Source organism: Pelodiscus sinensis, chromosome 10 (assembly GCF_052426305.1).
Source record: "Pelodiscus sinensis isolate ZL-2025 chromosome 10, ASM5242630v1, whole genome shotgun sequence".
Lineage (NCBI taxonomy): Eukaryota > Metazoa > Chordata > Testudines > Trionychidae > Pelodiscus > Pelodiscus sinensis.
The window spans coordinates 52,391,509-52,415,385 of record NC_143061.1 but is presented as its reverse complement, the minus strand read 5'-3'; the positions used below and the strand labels follow the sequence as shown (position 1 = coordinate 52,415,385).

Here is a 23,877-nt window from a genome sequence, read left to right as displayed (position 1 = left end):
TGATGGAGACAGTAGAGCTTCAATAAAAAAAACTGTTTAAATATCAAAAATAAATAAATAAAAGCATAAATATGGGCCTAGAAGGGATCTGGAGACATCACCTAGCCCATTCCACTCAGGCAGGACTAGGGATGTAAAATCCTGATTAAAAAGGTAACTGGTAAAACAAAATGCTAAACATTACAGTTAACCAGGATCCTGCAGCATGGCAGGCCTGGCCACGCCAGAGCAGACGGTGGGCCGAGCCACTCCAGCCCAGTCAGGCCCTGGTTAACCAGTTATTGTAACCAGTTAACCAATTACTCATTAAAATCCCTAGGCAGGACAAAATAAAACTAGACCATCCCTGACAGCTGTTGTCTGAACCATTCTTAAAAGCCTCCAGCAATACTGACTGAACAACGTCTGTAGGTAACCTGTTCCTGTACTTAACTGAATCCCCCTTGTTGCAAACTAAGCTGATTATTCGCTGTCCCATCCTTGCTGGACACAGGAGAATGATTATCTTCAACAACTTCTTACATGTTTGAAGATTGTGTCCCTCAGCCTTCTCATCTCTAGAAGAAACACGCTTCATCTATCAGTTCGATCTCCTTTATCTGAGATTAGGAAACAGGTTTTTTTACTGTACTTTTCCAAGTAAAAGCGCTCTCATGGAAAATTTTAGCCCAAATAGAATTTGATGAAGTTATAAACACTCTTAACATGTTAGGTAACACTTGGCTTCACTATCTTTTGTTAGTGTATGAACTTTTAGTCCTCTCCTCTGAAAGTACCAAACATGCAACTTACCCAGAAAATCAGACGATTCAGAGTTATTGAGAAAGTAGTTCTGATACAAAATGTCTATAAGATTATTGCTATTTAATTATAGTTTTCATTGGTATTTTAATTTTGAAATATTATTCTGATCTTTTGGGAGTGAAATATGAAAACTGATATTGAAAACAAATGCACTTGCCTTCAACATTAGTATTTACAATGTGAGATTTTTTTTGCATATATCAGAAGTAAAAATAAAAACCAGTATTAGACAATGCATATAATACATACTAATTTTTTAAAGACAAATTGTCAAGATTTTCTGCCATGGGAACAGTAACTCCAAAGACCTTAAAATAATTATCTTCTTTAATTGCTCTTTTTATCTTGGGTGTTCTGCTTTTAACCACACTGCAGAAAATTACTGCATTAACTGTTCTGCAATAAAAGTGTTACCTTTTGCTGAAAGAAAGCATTAAAGGCAATGCAAAGATCCTCTCCCTCCAAACCTAGCTATAATTTAAAGAAATTCTCCTTGGTTAGCCAAGTATTAGAGATTGTATGGAGTCAAATCAGAACGTAAATAAAATGAGTTTATCAAAAGCTGAAGCAGATCCAACTGAGTATGCACACTTAGTTGAAAAGGACTGAGCAAGAATACTGAACAGGTGCTCCATCAGAAATTTTGCAGCATACTATAGTGTGAAATATACGGTGGCCCATATCAGTTGCTGAATTGATTTTAAAAGCCCTCACCAGTGCCTCCAACACACCAAAAATGTAACTAGTCAGAGCAGTTTAAAAAAAAAAAACCTCTGACATTAATGCAGTTTCATTCTACTTTATCTTCATCCTCTGCAGCATAGATAGCCTGATTCCGTCTTTTAATTTTCTTCACGGCACTGTTTCCATTCTCATTTTTTCCAATCCGCTTTAAAGCTTTTTCATTTAAGCTCCTCTCTTCAGTCTGCTCACTCATAACAGATTTCTCCAGGTCTTCATTAGTGGAGTCCATAGCATCATCAGAGGATACCAACATGGAATCTGGCATGATCCTGGTGTCAGAAAAACTTGCTGAAAAGTCAGGAGGGTGATCAGGAGAAGGATCCACAGAATGTGTACTCTGAGCTTCCTCCTCATCCTCTTCATCCAGCATTATTTCATCTGGGTTAATAGATGAAGACAGCCCAGAATTATCTGTATAATATTCACTGGGTTCCTCGGCTGACTCAGTACTGTCCATTTCCTCTTCCTCCTCATATTCTCCCCGAACTGCACCCTCTTCTTTCAGTTGCTGAATCCTGTCGTTAATGTCAGTGAGGCCAAACTGGGCACAAAACTCAGTGGTCTGTGGATTGATTATATGAACTGGCTCCATATTTTTCTGCGGTTTGCTGGGGTCATAACAAGCAACTGTCATACTGAAGTTACAAGGAATTTTGAGATTATGGTTCAGCTTTTCCAATACCTCTTTGAGAGCTCCTTCCGTTACACTGTAATCCCACCTGCAGGAATAAAAATAATGTCATATTATCTTGAGCTCAATTAGCCAAAACACATTTCTTCCTATTCCTATTTTAAGTAGGGATGTTAGCTATCAGTTAACTGAGTAGTCAACTAGCCACGTGAATTCTTAGCAGATAGTCAACAGTTCTATAGTCCCCAGGGGCGGGGCCAGCAGCCAGTGAAGTCCGGCCCCACTCCTGAGAAGCCCATTGCCATCCTGCGCTGCTGCCTCTCTATCAGAGGCAGGGTGCCAGGCAGGATCTGGTCCACGAGGGGAGTCAGTTTAAAAACCAGCTCCCCTCGTGGACTGGCTGCCTGCTGTCCCGCGCTGCTGCCTCTGTATCAGAAGCAGCAGCACGGGGCGGCAGCAGCCCCACCACAGGGGGTCCAAGGCTGGCCACAGCATAGTCCTGGGCTGGCCGTGGACAAGGGCTGCTGGCAGTAAAGCAGCCTCTGGCTGTGGGGGGGAGGGAGGGAGCAGGCCTGGGCTTGCTGCAGGCAGAGACTGCTTCATGGCAACTTCCCCTGCCCCTCCCCCACCTTGGGGGGGGGGGGGGAGGGGAGGGCAAGCAGTACTGCGGAGCTGTTGCTGGAGGGGACTGACTTAAAAGCCGGCTTCCCCCAGAACTGGAGGGGGGGAATGCGAGTAGTCGACTAGATTAACTGGTAAACCTAGGCTTATCGGTTAATCGACTAGTTGACTACTCATTCACATCACTTTTTTTTTTTTTTTTTTTTTTAAAGAAGTGCCTAATTTTTATTTGTCTGGCTTCAGTTTCCAGCCACTGCTTCTTATGTTTCTCTCAACTAGATTAAACAGCTCTTTAATACTCTGCATTTTCTCCCTGTAAGGGTACCTACGCAGTAATTAAAACTTCTCTTAATGTTTTTTCATAAATTGAACAGACTGAGCTTTTTGAATCTCACTGTAAGGGATTTTCTCCTTCCCTCAAACTACTTTTGTGGTTCTTCTCTGCACCCAAATTCATCATCATCCTTTTAAGATTATGGACTCCAGCACGGATCTTGCAAATACCATACACGGAGGCGAAATCTAACTTGATTTGAATAAATTAAAAAAAAAAAAAATACTCTAGCAGCACCTTAAAGACTAACAACAACAAAAAACACGAATGAATGAATAGTTCTAGCAGCAGCTGACTATTCCTTGTTTTTTAAATTTTTCCAGTTACAGGCTAACTCAATTACCTCTCTGAAACTTTTGATTTGAACCACCTTGTTAGTCTTTAAAGTGCTGCATAGTCCTGTCTTTTGTTTCAGCAAGACCAGACTAACACGGCTACATCTTTATTAATCTTAAATTCTTATTCAAATCAAGAATAGTATCTAAAATATTTGGAAGTCACTCAAACTGATACAACTACTGGAACTTTTCCCTTTAACTGAAGTATTATCTACATTTTTAGGCTACAAATAAAGGCACACAAAGACTACAGATTCAATTCTCTGAAACTCTGTTGCCTTTTAATGATGAGCCCCAGTAGATGAGATGCCATTATAGGAAGACAGTTAATGGTTTCTAACTGGTTAACAACAAAGGCACAACTACTTTATGCTAAAAATTCCAGAATGCCCATCCAAATATTGTGGCCAACTACAATACAGTGAATCCTGTGGATAGATTGCACACATTTAGATATGCTAAACTAACCCAGATAGATATATGTTAGTTACTCTGAATAGAAGCATTTTTCTTTAAACCAAAAGCTCGGCTTTCTTATGGAGGCATATACAAATACTGGTGGGACTGTCTGAAGAATGGAAGTTTCTACTCAGCATATGCATGAGCATTAGAGATGTTAAGAAGCGGGTACTTGGGTAACCATATAATCTCTGAAAATGTCTGTGGTTACATTCACCTGCAGCCAGCTCCCTGGGAGCCGGTGCATGCCTGGAACCAGCTTTTAAGACGGCTCCCAGCACATACCAGCGCCACTTGGTGGCCTTGCTCCCAGGGAGCCAGCCGACACCACCCTGTGTTGCTGCCTCTGATACAGATGCATGCCGGGAGCTGGCTCCCGCCCACTCCAGATTCAGAGCCAGTGGCACGGGGTGGCAGCCTGCGCGGAACCATTCATGGCAACGGATAAACCGAGAATTATCAGTTAACCGTGTAAACATGTATCCAATTACTTCCTAACACACAGTAGTGCCAGTGAAACTGACATGACAAAACAAGGGAATCTAGGGATGTTAAAAGTTGTTTAAGAAGGTAACTGTATCCGCTAAAAATCTTAGCAGTTACATGTGCTGAGAGCTCTGCAGGACCAAGTTTAAATACTGCAAAGCCAGCAGTGAAGGCTCCCTGGCAATGGGGCTGCCAGCCCAGCTCCCCAGAGAGGCTTCACTGCCACAGTGAAGCCGCTTCCCTGGGAGCGCGGCAGAGTTTAACCAATAACATCAACCAATAAGCATCAGCGTATTGGTTAACCAGTTAAACTCCAACATCCCTATTCTTAACCCCTCAACCTGGGGAGAAAACCGATCAAATCACAGCAGCAATCATCCCGGAGCGCCTGATTTTTCGTTAATCAAGAATTACACGAAACAAATCAGCATAACGAGGAACAGGAAAGTCACAACAGAGGTAAACCTGAACTTGCACGTTAAGTAACAACTGATTCATTTTCTGTTGGGACGGCTGTATCACCACAATATACACAGATGGGCTGCCCATCATTTCAGTTTTGTGTAAGACTTTCTCCAGTCTAGTAAAGATGAAAATTCAGCTCTGCACATTTCTTCCAGGCAGCATGACTTTCAAAGGCTGAGACCATTTCAGTCCTTACATGGATAAACACCTCCATGACCCCCACATCACGATTGCCTCTTCTTTGACCCATGGTTCTGACTGCCCTTGTTGGGTCGTAACAACCTTCCACCATGGTGGAGGCCTAACCAGGGGGAACATGAAGGCAGCAGGCCACTCCCTGCCCAGCATGCCCCATAGGATATTGCAGATGCCTGTCCGAATTGACCACCACAGGAGGACCACTCCATACTTTGAGCCAAAGCGTTACAACTCACAACAGAACCAGGCTCTGCACTGGCAAGCCATCCAACTCCATGATGAAAGTGTGGCATGGAGAGCCCAGCTGGCACTGCATGCCACGGAAAACCAGATGCCACAAGAGCAGGGGCCTGGCTGAAGATCAAGAATGTTTCACTGAGAGTTTGCATCACCACCGCACACCTCACTCCGGCCCCCAGAAGATACTACTTCATCCACCTTCTCTCCCCAATATCCCAAATCTCTCTTTTCCAAAGTATGTGCATATTTTCAGCTCAAAGAAAGCTTAAACCCAATATTCATTTTACTTACTTTGCATGGAGGCCATTGTTTTCAGGCATGTTCCATGCCTTTGAAGTCACGTTAATAAGACTATTAGTAGCCTTGAGAACAGCAAGCCATTCAATGTCATACTCCAGAGACTCAGATGCGTTGGGGTCATGGTCTATATCTATTACCTTAGAAAAACAATACTGACACATGAGGCATTTCGGTCATCTTGACAGAAAGACATTGTTCTCGCTTTTCACGTTATCTTTAGGCAGCCAGTTTTTAATTTAAAGCCCACTGAATAAAGCGGGGGGAAGGGGGGGTCTGTGAAAAAAGTCTCTAATTACACCATCACATACGACTATCATAACGCAAATGTAAAAGAAAGCTAAATTAAGGCCGCATAGGCAACCTAATTTCTATCATTTCCAAGCTTCTGAGTGCTTGACTTTAAAAATAAAGTTAAAGTTGCAAAGAGTTTGTGGGCAATATATTCAATAACCTGCTGAGGTGGGCGCATCTGAGATTATAGAATTATAGAGCTGGAAGAGACCTCAGGAGGTCATCAAGTCCAGCCCCCTGCCCACGGCAGGACCAATCTAAATCAACCCAACCAGGGCTTTGTCAAGACGAGACTTAAAAACCTCTAGGGATGGAGATTCCACCACCTCTCTAGGGAACCCATTCCAGTGCTTCACCCCCTCCTAGGGAAACAGTTTTTCCTAATATCCAACCTAGACCTCTCCCACTGTAACTTGAGACCATTGCTCCTTGTTCTGCCGTCCATCACTACTGTGAACAGCCTTTCTCCATCCTCAGGAACCTCCCTTCAGAAAGTTGAAGGCTGCTATCAAGTCCCCCCTCACTCTTCTCTTCTGCAGACTAAATAAACCCAAATCCCTCAGTCTCTCCTCATAGGTCCAGTTGCTCCAGCTCCCTAATCATTTTGGTCATCTCCACTGGATCCTCTCTAATGCGTCCACATCCTTTCTATAATGGGGGGCCCAGAACTAGACACAATACTAGTGTGTTGTGGCCTCATTAGGGCCGAATAAAGAGGAATAAACATTTCTCTGGATCTGCTGGCAATGCTCCTCCTAATGCAACCTAATATGCCATTAGTCCTCTTGCCCATAAGGGCGCCCTGTTGACTCAAATCCAGCTTCTCATCCACTGTAATTCCCAGGTCCTTTTCTGCAGAACTACTACTTAGCCATTCAGTCCCCAGCCTGTAACTATGCTTGGGATTCTTCCGTCCCAAGTGCAGGACACTACACTTGTCCTTGTTGAACCTCCTCAGATTTCTTTTCGCCCAATCCTCTAATTGGTCCAGGTCATTCTGGACCCTATCCCTGCCCTCCAGAGTATCTACCTCTCCCTGTAGCTTAGTGTCATCTGTGAACTTGCTGAGGGTGCAATCCATCCTCTTATTCAGGTCATTAATAAAGATGTTGAACAAAACCAGTCCTAGATGTAGATTAACAAGCAAAAGTGACTTTTTGGTCCATCAGTTTCCACTGATCTCAAACTGGTTCATTTAACCCTTCCCTGAGGGTAAACAAAAGGTAGCAAGGAAGGAACAGCTGCATCTCCATAGAATGGTAGTTACAGAATCATCCCATAGGCAAAATAAGAGCAGAACTGCTTTTCTCTTTCAGATCGAGAAGAGAATTCACTGGGATTCATTCATCCCCTGTGTTATACGATTCTAAAAGAGGTCCTGGGCCTTTTGAACACAGCCTTGAAAACACACAACTGATCACTAGTGCATCAGTCACTGTTTTTTGTCTAGAGTACTAGCCACTGATCGTCTTCCCTACAGTTACGTGTAGGACTGACCTTGGCAATGGTCTTGACCTTTGATTGTAGAGTAGTGCTGCTCTGACACTGATGGCAAATAAGGCCACTGTAAGTTTCCTCCTATGACATGGCCTGATTTGGGTCAGCTATTGTGCTGAGCAGTCTGTGTGGCCTCTTGCCACAAAGGGTAAAGCTCACTAGCTGGAGAGACACAATGATCTAGTGGACTAAGCCAGGGACTCCTGTGTTCCACCTTCCATTTCAGAACTAGACACTCTCTCTAGTTTTGTATGTCAAGTTCAAAACTCAAACCCAAACAGGCTGGAGATAGCTGAAAACCCACCAGGGTCCTGTTTGCAGAAAGTCAAGTCTTTAAGTGGTCAGTCCAATCAGAATTACTACTCTATTATTTCTGTGTCTGGTGATGCGTCTACCAAGGAACTTCACTATCAACTTAACCCTGCAGTCCTTGACATAGCTCAGTCATTAGCCAAGCTCCTGCTGCTGTAATCCCAGCAAAACCGGTTCATGTGACAGCATTTGCATAGTGAATGCTGAAGCTTTTGCCATATATGGAATAATTGTATCCCCTTGATTAAAGCCTCTCATGCTGAACGGAGGGAGCATGTCTATGAACCAGTGCCAGATTTGGGAATGCGAATGCAACAGGGCTGGGCCAGGTAAGCCACTTCTCACCTGCCCTAGAAACAAGTCTGACATCAACCTTACTGCAAACTGGGGAAGTGACAGCGATCTACCACCTTGGCAACTTGGGTCTTTTTTGTTTGTTTCTGTCAGAATGGGGCTAAATTTCCCAATAGGACGGAAGGAGATGAAGGAGGATAATCTGGCTTAGCAAGAATTGAAGACATTTGCCAGGCCATGGTACACAGAAGAGGAGGCTCTCTCAAGGAGAAATGGGACAGAAGTGTAGTTGACTTTTGCCAAGCTCAATTTTGTTGACTGTATCAGTTTGTCTTGATTCATGGGGCAGGGACCATTTTCTTTTGCACATATACAGTTCCTAGCACAATAAAGTCCCAATGCCAGATAGGGCCTGAATAACCCAGAACAGAGGTGGGGAACCTCAGGCCCGGGGGCCGGATGTGCTCCCCAGCTTGCCTGATCTGGCCCGTAAGCCTTAGGGCTCCCTTCCCAGCATTGGGGAGCCTGCACTGGCACTCCAATCTGTCCCCCCACTGCCCGACCATGGGGCTGGAGCACACAAAATCTACTAGCCTAGGCCCCCTAGATGCTGTAGACTCTGGCGTGCGAGGAGAATGTGGAAAGAGTCTCTCTCCTTCTCAGTCAGGGACCACGTCCACGAGGGTTGTTTTTTTGTTTGTTTTCGGGGAGGGGGGGGGAAGGGGTTGTTGTTGCTGTTTTTTGCTTTTCACTTGTGTGTGGCCATGAATGATTTTTCTGTGGGTCAGTGGCCCCCGTCCCAAAAAAGGTTCCCCACCCTACCCTACAGCAATACACCCCTACCCTGTTAAATAATTTTCCTTTGGGGTTTGTGCACTGGATCACCAGCTACTTTTAAAAATCACCCTAGATTAATATTAAAGTTGGTAGAATGACTGTCTCCATTTTTCCACCTTGCCCTGGTCAGATTCTCACCCCACAAACTCCTGCTCAAAATATCATGAAATAAAGACAAAACCAAGCCTGTGGTGGGGTTCTCCCTATTCCTTCGCAGGACCGACTAAGGAAGTTTACTGTCCTCAAATGTTTTTATTTATATTTCCCCTGGGCTTTTGTTTCAGGCATTTTACAGCAGCCTTCGGTTACTTAGCTATGGTCTTCAAAGACAGAAGAACACAAGTGGCAGGGGACCCAGAATAGCACCCACAGTGAGATGTGGAGTATCATTGCACCTGCCCAGGAAAGAGATATTGTGACAATTCCCTCCCGCAATCACCACTTGCGTCAAGAAGGGTGGGGGAGAGAAGTAATGTAATTTTGATCTATACCACCAACAAGTTACTACTACTACTCTCCCCACTGATCAGCATGTGAAGGGGGCAGAGCAGAAGCTCTGTGTATTCCCCACCCTTGTACTCTAGAGTAGTAGTAAGCAAATACAAAGTGCCCCTCATCCCTGTATCCTGCCACAAGGTCCTGGCAGTTTGTACAGGGGCATATGGAGGGATTCTTATAATCCCCTGTACTTCTGTGCAGCTCAAAGGAGCCCCTTAATTTTCCATTATCCCATTAAATCCTCATCCTGTACATGAGCCGCAACTGAGAGATTTCATTATCTGGGGATAGAAGAATCATTCTTCAGCTTGCTGCCTATCTGTGCACTCCCTCGCCGAGATATATCAAGTACTAAGTGGTAACAGTAGTCTTACCTGCAGAAAGTCTCTGTGTGGCAGACATTTATCCAAAGCCAAAAATTTTGTTGCTTTTGGCAGCTGTCCTTCATTGTTTGCCTAGGAAACAGGAATGAAGCCATTACTGAAATGCTAAAGATTCTCTGCAATAGGACTTCTCTAATAATCAAATTATGCATGGAGACTCCAGAGCAGAATTTAAAGTTTTAAGTTTCCATTAAACAGAATATTCTAAATTCCTAAAAATTAAAAAAGGGGGGGGGGCGCTATGGCACAAAGAGGGAGAGCTTGAGCAGAAGTAAGTGACACCAGTAACACTGGGGGCGGGGGGTGGGTGCACCACAAGTCTCCTTCAGCTGAAGCAATCAGGTGTAGTCAAACACACAGGCCTTATCTCCATCAATGCAACATGCATCTTCACACACCTGGTGAAGACGCAATAAGTCAAGCGGAGAGCACTCAGTCGACTTAGCTTCTGCCTTTCATTGAGTTTAATTATGTCATTAGGAGAGCACCTCTTATCAACATAGCACAGTGCAGACGCTGTGTTAAGTCAACGTAAATTACGTTGGCTTAAGTTATGTAATTTACATAGCTTAACTTACATCCCTAATGTGAATTAGGCCACACACTGAACTTCAAAAGGGGCTGTTCTCATAAGGAGAAAGATTTGCCAGGAAAATTGGAAGCTCTTGACAGATGAGAGCTGCCAAAGGTTTGTTGTTATACTGTTTGGTCTACGTCTACACTGCACACGCATTCTTATGCAAATAAATTTACAGTATAACATCGGAACAGAGGGCTTCTTGCATAAGAAGGCAGTGCGGATGGGCAACAGGGGTTTCTTGTGCAAGAAACTCCTATGGCTAAAATGGCCCTCAGAGCTTTCTTGCGCAAGACTGCGTCCACAGTGCCATGGATGCTCTTGCACAAAAGCACATCTCTTGCACAAAAGCACATGGCAGCGTAGATGCATTCTTGTGCAAGACATTTTGCACAAAACAGTTCTTGTGCAAAAAACCGTCAGTGTAAATGTAACCTTGGAGTTTACCAGCTGTTAAGGTGCACAATGAGAATGCAGCTAATGACCTTATTAGTTTGAATTACTATGGTTGACAAGTAACTACAAATAAACCAAAAAGTTTAAACCCAGCAGGTTTTCTGGTTTTATCTGGGCTATTTATGAACTCTCCCTGTCTGCTTTGACCATTGCCACATTTCAGGCATCCAAAAGTGATACTTATCTCAAATAACCCAAAGGTTATCTTCCTTTGAACTGCTCTCTGCCCTCCTCCTTCACTGTGGCTATGTCTACACTACAGGGTTCTTGCGCAAAAAGGTGCGTATGGACACTCAACAGAGGTTCTTTTTGTGCAAGAAACCCATCAGAACTTTCTTGCACAAGAGTGTCCATACAGTGTAGACGCTCTCTTGCGGAAAAGCACATCGCTTTTGCAATGTGATTTTGAGGTATGGACGCACTTTTTGCAAGAAGTTTTTGCAGCAAAAAACTTCTTGCACAAAAACCCTGCAGTGTAGACAAAGCCATCATATGTATAGGCTGTCTGCTTCCCAAAACCAACTGCTTCATTTTAAAATTAAATTTCCTAGTTTAGCTACCTTAGCTTGTCCAGATACGAGGGCAGAGTAATTTAAAACCAATTTTTTCAAACTACAAAAAAAGGTAACAGTTCTACAAATAGCTTTAAAAGTATCTTAAGTTTAACAAACAGAATAAGTTAAAACATATTGGCTACGTCTAGACTGGCCACATAAGACGGAAGAGGCATGACCGCCGCTTTTTTCCCGGCTTGGGGAAAAACCGGAAAAGAGCATCTAGACTGGCGCGATCCTCCGGAATAAAGCCCTTTTCCGGAGGATCTCTTATTCCTACTTGCAAGCCATGTTTATTTAAATCCCCCGCGGATTTCCCTATTCTGACTTGCCTGCTTTCCATGCCTCTTCCGGAGAAGGGGCCAGTCTAGACATAGCCATTCTGTCTTCATGAGTTAAGACTCTTAGACTATGTTAAGCCTTTGATTGTGAGGGTAAATTAATAGGTAATTTAGATGACCTGGGAGGACTTTCCATAAGCTTTATGAAAATACATTTCTGAAAGGAAAAGCAAATACATTTTTACAAAGAAAAGAATGCTTGTGTGGATCTGGCTCCTGGCATTAGAAAGTTCCTGAGATATTCAGATGACATGCTTTTGTTTATTACCTGGTGTTGCATTAAAGCCGCAAATTTTACGTGCAGATGTGCTGAGAACCAATAGGTGGGTTGAAAGTGCTGCAGAAGCTCTGAAGCAGCAGGGCTTCCCAAAGTATTGTTTTCCACTTCTTGGCGGAAGAAAGATTTCATTTTAAGAAGCTGTTTCTTGTTTCCATAGTGATATATACTTCGTGGCCAGTCATGTGACATAAATACATCCATAGGGTGCTTTAGCTAGAAAACAAAAAAATAATAATAAAATAAAATAAAATAAACAAACATAGGAAAACAGCAGTACCTGAATGACTGCTAATGAGGGGTGAGCATACTTGATTCTTTATCTGATTTTGAGCTGACTTTGATTGATGGCCTTACTCTCTAACCTCTGAGGTTATACCACTGGATGCAATCTTCCAGACTGCCATAGAGTTTGATCTTGCGTTCTCTATACTATATGGTTTGTGTACCACTTTCTTGCTTTCCTTGGGACACCAAAGACAGCTAGAAAAAAAAAATCACAAAATGCAAAGTTACAGTGACAATTGCCACACTACCTTAACTGTCTCTGAAGGGATGGCACCAGCAATTGAGAATGATAGCACCTTACCTTCCCTAACCAGAAACACCATTCTCAATGCCCAACTAGTCCAATGCAACATTTCCGCAGGCAAATCCCTACCCTATCCCCAAGTTCACACACTGCCTCCCTACCTTCAGTGGGTCCCTTATCCTGCCTCCCTAATGTGGAAGCAAGCTCCATCCCTGGAGTGCAACACTCCTAGTCCAACAGGCCATTGTACTCCGTGCAATGGGTCCGATCTGAGAAGTACTTGCTGCAGATTTGCAGTGATCCTACTTCACAAAAAGACCGAGGAACGATCAGGACTGTCATCTCATTCAGGGACTCTTTAGGGCAGGGATCAAAGGCATCACTTACGGTTACATGGAAAGTGTCACTTTAACTCTGCTTTTCCTTCAGGGAAGTTAATTGCTCTCTATGCTCTATAGGCAGGAAACTGAAACCTTGTCTTAGCCAGAGAGAAACTTCCAAGGTTTGCATGGGACAAACTAAAAGCTCCAGTGCTAAGCATGCACCAGCTTCTGCAGAAGCTCTGTAGCTTTCACAGAGGCTCCTCCCCTTTGAGGATCCATGACATCCTAGAAGAGCAGACATGGTACTTGAGAGGTCCCTGTTGCCCAAGAATACAGGTACCATAGTGCTGGAGTGAGACAGACAAGAGGCCCACAAAGGCCCCGCTTCCACCCACACTCAAGACTCTTTGCTCCTGCCATATCCTCACACCTCACAGGGAAGCTGGAGCAGGCATCCCTACTGTCCTTCACAAGACGGCCTCCCCAAAACACACTTGCTGAATTAAAGTCAGGAAATTCCATTAGAAGTTTTGTCTAAAAAAAAAAAAAAGAAGACTGATTATGTTGTATTCCCCTCTTCCCACACGAAGGGCAACCCTATGCCATGCCTGTTATCTTTACCTCAATCTCTGCACAGCACGTCTGTTAACAGTCCCAGGCTCTGCACCGCTACAATAAACATCCTTCAGCTTCAAGCTGATGAGGTGGCCACAGAAACCCCACTAGCCTCCCTCAGACTTGAACATAAAACCTTAGCTACAGCCTCCAGTTTCCCCAACACACTGCACACTTAAGATGTTTACATAAGTCTCCTTGAATATTAGTTGATATTGCTTAGGATGTAGTTAAGAATTTGCATCATGCTGAGACACACGGCACAGTGTGTTTCCTCATCAACTGAAGGCAGCAGTTTACCCTTCTATTGTGAACAACAAAGCAAACTTTGTGTCAATGTCAGCAGTTTTCAAAAATTAGATCACTAACATCCTCGTCTCTAGATTAGCCTAATCTCATGCAATATTATCTACCCTCTTTAAAGGAAAGCTTTGCCCCTGACCTGTTTAAGTTTGAAGACTTCAATATTTCTCACGTGGTATGCACTTCTTATAGTCTGCTGATTGTATGGAGGACACTCAAAATGACCTGAAACAGATCAAGAAAAATAGTTCTCACAAAGTAATGAACAGCATTTCTCTATGTAAAACCCTTGGATCCACTTGGATGCCTCGAGAAGACGCCAAAGCGCTCAGTCCCTCAGTCTACTTTTGCAACAGAGCTGCTTCAGTTGCACATGTTATTTTGCCAATAACCTTTCATTCAGGAAGCAAATACACTCCAATACGCTATTTTAAAAACAGAAACAAAGAATCCTTGACGTGGCCTAACAGTTTGCAGGGGACAAAAGAATGCATCTGGGGGCTTTTCTGCACCAAACTACATTACTTAATACAATTTACAATTAAGTCCCTCTGAGCACTGCAAAAATTTCAGAATTTCTACTAGTAGGAAAAATGTGGATAAATCTCCGCAACATTTCTATCTAACCATGTATCATTCTCATATAACTTTGTATTAAGAGAAACTTTATAAGTCTTTATATAGATAGATCTTTTATAGGTCTTTACTTCTTATAGACCACAGAAACTTCGTATTAAGCCCTTTATGTTATAGGCCTTAGGAATAGGAAAATGTCTTTTGCTAGGAGTAGAATAGATCTCTCCCCTTTCATTCATTGTCCTGTTGAAATGAATGAGGTGTGAATGGAGAATGAAAGGTGAGCACCTCTAGCAGCAGTTGCAATGGTGGAGAGGAGCTGGGAGCCAGATCCAAGACAATACCTGTGAAGTAAGCTTATTGAAAAGAAGACTGGACACAGAGGGATAGCTCAGTGGGTTGAGCATTGGTCTGCTAAACCCAGGGTTGTGAGCTCAATCCTTGAGAAGGCCATTTGGGGCAAAAATCTGTCAGGGATGGTACTTGGTCCTGCTGTGAAGGCAGCAGACTGGACTCAATGACTTTTCAAGGTCCCTTCCAGTTCTAGGAGACAGGCAATCTCCACTCATTAAATTAAATCGGATTACAAGAACTTTAGAGAATCTGTAAATTCTCCAACCCCCACAATAAATAGAACACCTAATAAAAAGTATGCATGTAGTCTTAATTTCAAGATGTTTCTGAATGTATGCGTTAAGAATATTACCTTTTCTGTAATCATGAGACTTGAAAATGCCAGAAATTCCACCAATTCTTACACCACGATATTTTACTACTCCTGCATAACCTAGAATGAGAAGAGATTCAAGTACAATTCTCTACATATACAGGAAACCAGAGAGCTTTCAGGAATTGTAATCTGGTCTGTTCAACTTGAACACAATGTGCACTAGAAATGAAAGAATTTGTTCAGATAAAAAGTCTCAGAGAGGTCGCCATGTTAGTCTGTAATTTTAAAAGCAATGAGTAGTTCTGTGGCACCTGAGAGCAGTGTTTCTCAAAGTGGTCCACAAAACCACTCTGAGAAACCTGCTAACTGTCTGCTCTGGTGTGTTTATTTACCAGCTCTGTAACCATGGAGCCTCATGGCTCCCATTAGCAGCCAAGGGGAGCCACAGGAAGCAACGTGGCCCAGGCCAGGCCGCTAGCCTAGTGTTAAAATAATTATTACCTGGAGGGAAGCAACTACTGTGCACATCTCTCTTTTACTGATAAAAGGAGCTTACCTTATAAGCTTTCCCTGCGTAAAGCTTCTACACAAAGAAAGATGGATTTATTTGGGGTTTTGATCCCTTTTAGCAATTAATTTCCTGGGTGCTGAACCCTAGAACTGAGTCCTCAGAGAGCCACAGTGGTTCAGTATCTACACTGCTCAGCAGGGGGAGGGATCTCCAACTCTCTTCTTTGTCTGTGGGAGACCAGAGGATCTGGCCTAGAAAGGACAAGGTGGTGGGGAGCCTCAGAGCAAGGTAGGCAGGCATCAGTGGCATAATCAGCACACCAGGGAACAATCCCAAGGGGACTTCTGTGACTGCACCCTGTCACAGGGATAATTAAGCTAGTTTGGGCAAACCACCAATAAGAAACCAAATAAGAAAAAAGGTCAGCAATAACACAGAGCTTTTGGTCCTGAGAAATAAGAAAGATAAGTAAAGAGGAGAGAATGTAGCACAAGTAAAGAGATTAAGAAGATTAAGTTCAGCTGCGGAGACAGAGTTTAATATGATGGCAGGTTATCGTCCCCTTATTCCATCAACTTGTCAGGTCATCATACAAACACTGCCATCTACATCTGTCCACGGCAGCACAAAAGTCCACCTGCTCAACATCTTGTTTGATGCAATCCATTCATTTGCAGGTCATCCCAAAGGAAATTTCAGAGCTAATTAGAAATCAAAGATTAGACAGAAAGGGTGAGGTGGAGGATAAAGAGAAAAACTGGAGAATGCTCAACAATTTAAAACACTGGTCCTGGAAAAATACCGAAAGAAACTAAAAATATGAAAATCAAGGACTCTGGCTTGCAAGATCACCCAGCCAAAGACATTTTACATTCTGTTAATTTTGGACCAACCATCTGAAGCAGAACTCAATCCCCCTCAGTTCTCCCAATATATAACCAGTACTCCACAAACAAAATTCAAAATAGTAATATGTATTTCAACTTAGGCAGACAAAGACTTTATAGAAAATACCTCATTATTTAAGCCCTAGAAGTTCAAACCCATATTTATACAGGAAGGCTGCAAAAAAAAAAAAAAAGGAAGTGACATTCCATACCAAGATAATAAATGTTTGGTGCCACCCATCCTCCATATGGCAGTTCCTGCAAGTGATTTGAGGCTTCATGATTGCCCCCAATAAAGATTGTGAGAACAGGAGCTTTCTTCTCTCCAGAATAATACCTATTTCAGAAAGCAGAAAAACATCACTTTAACAATACACAAATGATATTCCAAAATGTTTACATGCTTAAACAACAGAAGAGACTGGGCCTACATGAGCCCACATAGAAGGGCACGTCTACACTGGGAAGTTATTTCAAAGTAACAAGATGAGGGTCAACACAGCAAGACAGTTATTTCAAAACAACATGCTTGTTATTTTGAAATAACAACCCCCTGCTTGTGATGAGGAATAATGCCTTTTTGAAACTGTTATTTCAGGAGTTATTATTTCAAAAGTAACTTATGTTGGATTTTTTTTTATTTTGAAAAGATAACCATCAGATGATTTTATAGTTCCAAACCAGCATTCATACATGTAACCTTCAGAAAGCATCAGCCTCACAATCTGCTTTGTGCAAAGAGAGCCCCAAGTCTTTCTGTTTAACAGGCCTACGCACCACAGGAAGTTGAAAAGCAGGCAAAAATATTGAGGAAAAATTTGCCAGTTTAAGCCTTGATGGCTGCAATCATGAGGTTTCCACAAAAACACTGAAAGCAAAGCTACTGTTATGTACTTGTACATACAAGCAGCAATGCTCAGTTTTGGATTGTGTTTCCATAAAGGGAACCCCGCCTCCACCAGCTCACTGAAGAATTAGGGATGTTAAATATCAGTTAATTAAATAGTCGATTAACCTCATGAATTCTTATCAATTACTCATCTATAATTCCTGGGGGTGGGGCCAGCAGCCAGTGCGCTCTGGCCTCAATCCCAAGACGGTTCCTCCCATTCCATGTTGTTGCTGCTGCTGTATCAGAGGCAGCAGCGCAGGGTGCCATGCAGGAGCTGGTACATGAAGGGAGCCAGTTTAAAAACCAGTGGGGTTTTTACAGAGGGGTGTCTGAGCTCCCGGACCCAGCGCAAGGCAGGACTCAGCCAGACTGCCTGTCCCCTAATACGCTTTTAATGCAGAACTACAGCAGGAATGGGTCCCAAACCCAGCACAAGCCAGGACTGAGCTGGGCTGCTGGCCAGCCTGCTAAAAAATGTACTGGCAAAGAGTGTGTGTGTTGAAGGGGGGGGGGGGGGGGAGAGAATGCACATGGTCTGTAGCATTAATCAGTTAACAGACTGACATCCCTGAGCAAAAGCGGCGAGGAGTCCTGTGGCACCTTATAGACTCACTGAAGTGTAGGAGCATAAGCTTTCGTGGGCAAAGATGCATCTGACGAAGTGGGTCTTTGCCCACGAAAGCTGATGCTCCTACACTTCAGTGAGTCTATAAGGTGCCACAGGACCCCGCGCCGCTTTTGCGGATTCAGACTAACACGGCTGCCCCTCTGATCCCTGAGCCGATCCCCTCCCAGCCAAGGGGCGCCGGGACCCAGAGGCCCGTGGGGGCCCAGGCGGGCCGGCGCTCACCGGTAGAAGGTCTGCATGTGGCGGTACTTGGCCGGCACGGCCATGCAGCGCAGGTCCGCCTGGCTGCGCACGGCCTGGAAGTCCCCGCAGCAGAGCAGCAGGTCGATGCGCACGTTGTGGCGCCGCTGCAGCAGCTCCAGCGTCTCGTAGAGCTTGTCCAGCTCGCCATGGCAGCAGCCGGCCACCGCCACCTTCATCGCGCCGCGCGGGCTTTCTGCGTCACCAGCCCCTCGGGCGCGCGGGATTAACGCGTCACCAGCCCCGCCCCCGCGCGTTTATTGCGTCACTCGCCGTCGTTCCCCCCCCCCCCATCGCGCGTGCTTGACGCGTCACAGCTCTCGCCTCCACCGCCGCGCGTGCTTACTGCATCGCCCATTCCGCGCTGCCGCCGGCCCCCATCCGCAGCCCTCCTGCGGCTGTGGCGTTGGCCCGGCCCGGCCCGTGGCCAGAGTCCGGCCCGCGCGCTCACGGGCCAACTGTGGGCGGGGCTAGCGGGTGCGTGCGCGTGCATGTACGGAGGAGGCGGGCACCGCACGCCGTGCGCGCGCGGGCTTGCAGGGTGCCTCTGGGAGCGTGGCGCGTGTGCGAGCCCGGGGTCCTGGCGCGCCATGGCGCCCCCTGCAGGCCGCTCTGCCTAGCGCGCAGCAGCGGCCCCTGCGGGCAGCCGCCCCGCACTGCTGTAGCGGCCCCGCCGGGGAGCCGCTGGGAGGGGCCGGGTTTCCCGCAGGGACCCCGCGAGCTGCTCGCACGAGCCGCGCTCCCTTCGCCGCCCTGCAGCGGGGCAGCTGGCACGGAGACAGCGATGCCCGCAGCCAGCCCAGGTCCCGCCGGCAGGGAGTGTGGGTGCGGGGGTGGGCAGGGAGGGGGGGAGGGGGAGGAATGAAGGGGATGTACAAGGAGCAGGGTCTGGAGGGGAGTTGTGTCCTTGAGTGGGGCAGGCTGTCTCGTGCCCATAGCGGGCCAGAGGCGGGCTCTCTCCGCTCCCAGCCAGCAGGAGCCTCAGGCAGGCGAGCTGTTCCATGGGTCACTGCGGGGAGGGGGTGACTTTGTGCGTTGCCCCCAACCCCATACAAATATTTCAGCTCCCATTGGCTGGTTTCCGGCCAATAGGAGCTGAGAGATTGTGCTGTGGGTGGGGCAATGCATGAAGCCTCAGCCTGCAGTGCAGAGAGCTACAGTGAGCAATCAGCACTTTGAGTGGCATGAAGCTGCTTTGTGTCAATCATTCCCATGGGATGGGCCATGGGCCATATTAAAAGGCTTGGCTAGCCATAGCTTGCATACCCCTGTGATGGGCACTTTCCAATCTCTGAGCATCTCCCTGGAGACTCCAGCCCCTCTTCCACTGGACAATAGCATTCACAGATTTGCCGCTCCCAAAGAAGAAGTACAGTTCAGCTTACCCGTTACACCTGGGCTCACGGCTCAGTTTAACACACTAACTTACATATGTTTATAGTGAAAATAGGCAAAAGTTTTCTTAAAAGAGAGATGAGATTCAAATGAGAGTAAGCAGAAAATATTGGAAACAAATGGTTATATACAGGGTGGATAAAAATCAATGATTTTTTTAATTACATGTTTTTTAATTAAAATCAATAAAATACTAATAATACTGTTATTAAAAATAACCATTACAAGTACATCTCATCACAAACAGGCAACACCTACACTTACAGTCTCATAAAAATGAATTAATGGTTGTAGTCTGACTAGCCTAAATACCAGCTCTTGCTTCTTGAAAGGTCTGGACTTTCACTTTCAGGTTTCTCAGCAGACTAAAATCACATGTGCAAAAGAGGACATAAATTGGATAGGATTGGTTTGTTCTGTGCTTATGTAGTAGTGAACCTGGGCCAAGCACGATAGAGGAATGAGTTAAGACATTGTCTAAAAGACAGACACACAATATATAGGAAGGGACAGAGGCTGCATTGAAAGGAACAGTGGAATGGACTGGAAAGCAAAAAGGAAAACATTCAGCACGTACATGGCTTCCTATAGTCCCTCACACTTTTACCACAGAAAAATTGTTATGGCTTCTGACCATAAGAGAGACCCTCTCTAGGAATATTTTGAAGAAATTAATTTACTGGGTAAAAAAGAAAAATGTGTCAAGTGTAAGCAGTGCAAGATGATGATACAGGGCCTGTTTGCAAGAATGAAATATCATAAGGAAAACCACTTATTGGGGAAAAATTATGTGCATATGTCTGAAGAACAGTGTGGACCAACTTTGCAATGCATCATTCTTCAAGACACTCTCTATGCCTTTTCATATAAGTGTGATTTAACAGGTAAATTCCCAAACAAATTGCTATGTTGGCTGTTGCCAGAAAAAAAGAGTTTAGCTTAGTTAGTGTTTATGGCTTTTTTAATTACTTAACTAGATTTAGAATCTATCACCCAAGTATATGGTACAGAATGCTGCATTAAGAGAAATCGAGAGTTGCCAGTGAGTGTAATTTTATTATTTTATATTAAATAATACATGTCTCTTATTTTGGAACATCTTTGCTATAAACCATAAAATGGGTGAACTAGAGTGCCTAGTTTTAAAGAAGGATATTGATATAATAGGCATCACGGAAACTTGATAGAATGAGGACAATCAATGGGACACAGTCATACCAGAGTACAAAATATATCGGAAGGACAGAACAGATCATGCTGGTGGGGGAATGGCACTATACGTGAAAGAAAATGTAGAATCATATGAAGTAAAAATCTTAAATAAGCCAAAATGTTCCATAGAATCTCTATGGATAGTAATTCCATACTCCAATAATAAGAACATAGCAGTAGGGATATATTATCGACCACCTGATCAAGACAGTGATAGTGACTATGAAATGCTAAGGGAGATTAGAGAAGCTATCAAATTAAACTTGATAATAGTGGGGGATTTCAACTATCCCCATATTGATTGGGTACACATCACCTCAAGACAGCATGCGGAGATCAAATTCCTTGATACCTTAAATGACTGCTTTTTGGAGCAGCTGGTTCTGGAATCCACAAGGGGAGAGGCTATTCTTGATTTAGTCCTAAGTGGAGAGCAGGATCTGGTTAAAGAGGTAAATATAACTGGACCACTTAGAAATAGTGACCATAATGTAATACAATTTAACATCCCTGTAGTGGGAAAAACACCTCAGCAGCCCAACACTGTGGCATTTAATTCAGAAAGGGGAACTACACAAAAATGAGGAAATTACAGTAGTTAAACAGAAATTAAAATGTACAGTGACGGAAGTAAAATCTCTGCAAGCTGCATGGAAACTTTTCAAAGACACCATAATAGAAGCCCAACTTAAATGTATACCCCAAATTCAAAAATACAGTAAACGAATGAAAAAAAGTGCTACCATGGCTTAACAACAAGGTAAAAGAAGCAGTGACAGATAAAAAGATATCTTTTAAAAAGTGGAAGTCAAATCCTAGTGAGGAAAATAGAAAGGAGCATAAACTTTGTCAAATTAAGTGTAAAAATATAATAAGAAAAGCCAAAAAGGAGGTTGAAGAAAAGCTAGCCAAAAACTAAAAAAGAAATAGCAATTTTTTTTTTTAAGTACATTAGAAGCAAGAAGCTGGCTAAACAACCAGTGAGGCCCTTGGACGATCGAGATGCTAAAGGAGCACTCAAAGATGATAAAGTCATTACAGAGAAGCTATATGAATTATTTGCTTCAGTCTTCACAGCTGAGGATATTGGGGGGATTCCCAAACCTGAGCCATTCTTTTTAAGTGACAAATCTGAGGAATTGTCCCAGATTGAGATGGCATTAAAGGAGGTTTTGGAACAAAACTGAACAGTAACAAGTCACCGAGACCAGATGGCATTCACCCAAGACTTCTGAAAGAACTCAAATGGGAAATTGCAGAACTATTAACTGTGGTTTGTAACCAATCCTTTAAATCGGCTTCCGTACCTAATGATTGGAAAATAGCTAACATGACGCCAATATTTAAAAAGGACTCTAGAGGTGATCCTGGCAATTACAGACCAGTAAGTCTAACATTAGTACCGGGCAAATTAGTTGAAACTATAGTAAAGAATACAATTGCCAGACACATGGATGAATATAATTTGTTGGGGGAAAGTCAACATGGTTTCTGTAAAGGGAAATCATACCTTACTAATCTGCTAGAGTTTTCTGAGGCAGTCAACAAACACGTGGACAAGGGAGATCCAGTGGATATAGTATATTACATTTCCAGGAAGTCTTTGACAAGGTCCCTCACCAAAGGCTTGTAAGTAAAGTAAGTTGTTATAGGTTAAAAGGGAAGGTGCTTTTGTGGATTGATAACCAGTTAAAAGACAGGAAACAAAGGGTAGGAATAAATGGTAAGTTTTCCGAGTGCAGAGAGGTAACTAGTGGGGTCTCCCAAGGGTCTGTCCTGGGACCCATCCTATTCAATTTATTTATAAATGATCTATAGAATGGGGTAAACAGTGAGGTGGCAAAATTTGCAGATGATACCAAACTGCTCAAGATAGTTAAGACCAAAGCAGACTGTGAAGAGCTTCAAAAAAATCTCACCAAACTGAGTGATTAGGCAACAAATGGCAAATGAAATTTACTGTTGTAAATGTAAAGTAATGCACATTGGAAAAAATAATCCTAACTATACATATGATATGATGTGGACTAATTTGGCTACAGCTACTCAAGAGAAAGATCTTGGAGTCATTGTGGATAGTTCTCTGAAAACATCCACTCAGTGTGCAGCGGCAGGCAAAAAAGCCAATAGAATGTTAGGAACCATTTAAAAAGGGATAGAGAATAAGACAGAAAATATTGTGTTGCCTCTATATAAAACCATGATACGCCCACGTCTTGAATACTGAGTACAGATGTGGTTGCCTCATCCCAAAAAAGATATATTAGCATTGGAAAAGGTTCAGAAAGGGGCAACAAAATGATTAGGGGATTGGAATGAGTCCCATATGAAGAAAGATTCAAAAGACTTGGACTTTACAGCTTAGAAAAGAGGAGAGTAAGGGGGGATATGATAGAAGAATATAAAATCATGACTGGTATGGAAAAAGTGAATAAGGAAAAGTTATTTACTTATTCCCACAATCTAAGAACTAGGGATCACCAAATGAAATTAATAGGCAGCAGGTTTAAAAAAAACAAAAGCAAGTTTTTCTTCATTTAGTGAACAGTCAACCCGTGGAACTCCTTGCCAGAGGATGCGGTGAAGGCTAGAACTTAAACAGAGTTCAAAAAAGAGTTAGATAAATTCATGGAGGTTAGGTCTATCAACGGCTATTAGCCAGGATGGGTAGGAATGGTGTCCTTCGCTTCTGTCTCTTTGGAGGTGGGTGACAGGGGAGAGAACACATGAGGATTACCTGTTGTGATCCCTCCCTCTGGGGCCTCAGGTATTGGCCACTGTTGGCAGACAGGATAGTGGGCTAGGAGGACCTTTGGTGTGACCCAGTATGGCCGTTCTTATGTTCATAATTGTGATGCCATAAGTCTATTCCCTATTTTACTTCAGCATAGCTCTGCTTTCCCAAGGGAACCCCATCCTATATTTGTATTCTCAAAAAACAGAGGTGCCAGTCAATGTTCCCTCTAATTTTTTCCATCCATAGGCAGAATACATTTTGTTATATGCTCCATGGCATGTGCAGATGTGCACCACCAGTAGAAACACATGCTGCCGCCTGTGGGTGCTCTGCAAATCAACTTGGCATCATTTGAATCTATCCTGCGCAGCTGCCCAAACACTCAGCTTACAGGGCACAGTGGTGCCAGTGAGTTCAAT

The 23,877-nt window shown here is 43.8% G+C and overlaps 1 protein-coding gene across 2 annotated transcripts; it reads right to left on the bottom strand.

The window, feature by feature from the left end:
* Nucleotides 1–845: 845 nt before the first annotated feature.
* DBR1 (debranching RNA lariats 1) lies at nucleotides 846–18,589 on the bottom strand. Of its 2 annotated transcripts, none has more exons than XM_089780892.1 (8): nucleotides 18,461–18,589; nucleotides 16,567–16,691; nucleotides 14,993–15,073; nucleotides 13,850–13,935; nucleotides 11,929–12,153; nucleotides 9,724–9,804; nucleotides 5,612–5,757; nucleotides 846–2,267 (listed from the first exon to the last, which is right to left on the bottom strand). In XM_089780892.1, the coding sequence occupies exons 1-8, from the start codon at nucleotides 18,493–18,495 to the stop codon at nucleotides 1,595–1,597; spliced, it is 1,452 nt and encodes a 483-aa protein (XP_089637018.1). In that variant the 5' UTR covers nucleotides 18,496–18,589; the 3' UTR covers nucleotides 846–1,594. The 2 variants fall into 2 exon arrangements, with proteins under 2 accessions (XP_089637018.1, XP_075793485.2); XM_075937370.2 differs by lacking the exon at nucleotides 18,461–18,589 and adding an exon at nucleotides 18,097–18,420.
* Nucleotides 18,590–23,877: the final 5,288 nt, after the last annotated feature.

What these genes read in the sequence shown, in the direction of transcription:
- DBR1 (XM_075937370.2), bottom strand. Translation starts at nt 18,293, where the DNA reads ATGAAGGTGGCGGTGGCCGGCTGCTGCCATGGCGAGCTGGACAAGCTC. An exon ending in GTCTCATGATTACAGAAAAG is followed by an intron (nt 13,936 to 14,992) that starts GTAATATTCTTA and finishes GATCTGTTTCAG; the next exon opens with GTCATTTTGAGTGTCCTCCA. An exon ending in CGGCTTTAATGCAACACCAG is followed by an intron (nt 9,805 to 11,928) that starts GTAATAAACAAA and finishes CCTGTTTCCTAG; the next exon opens with GCAAACAATGAAGGACAGCT.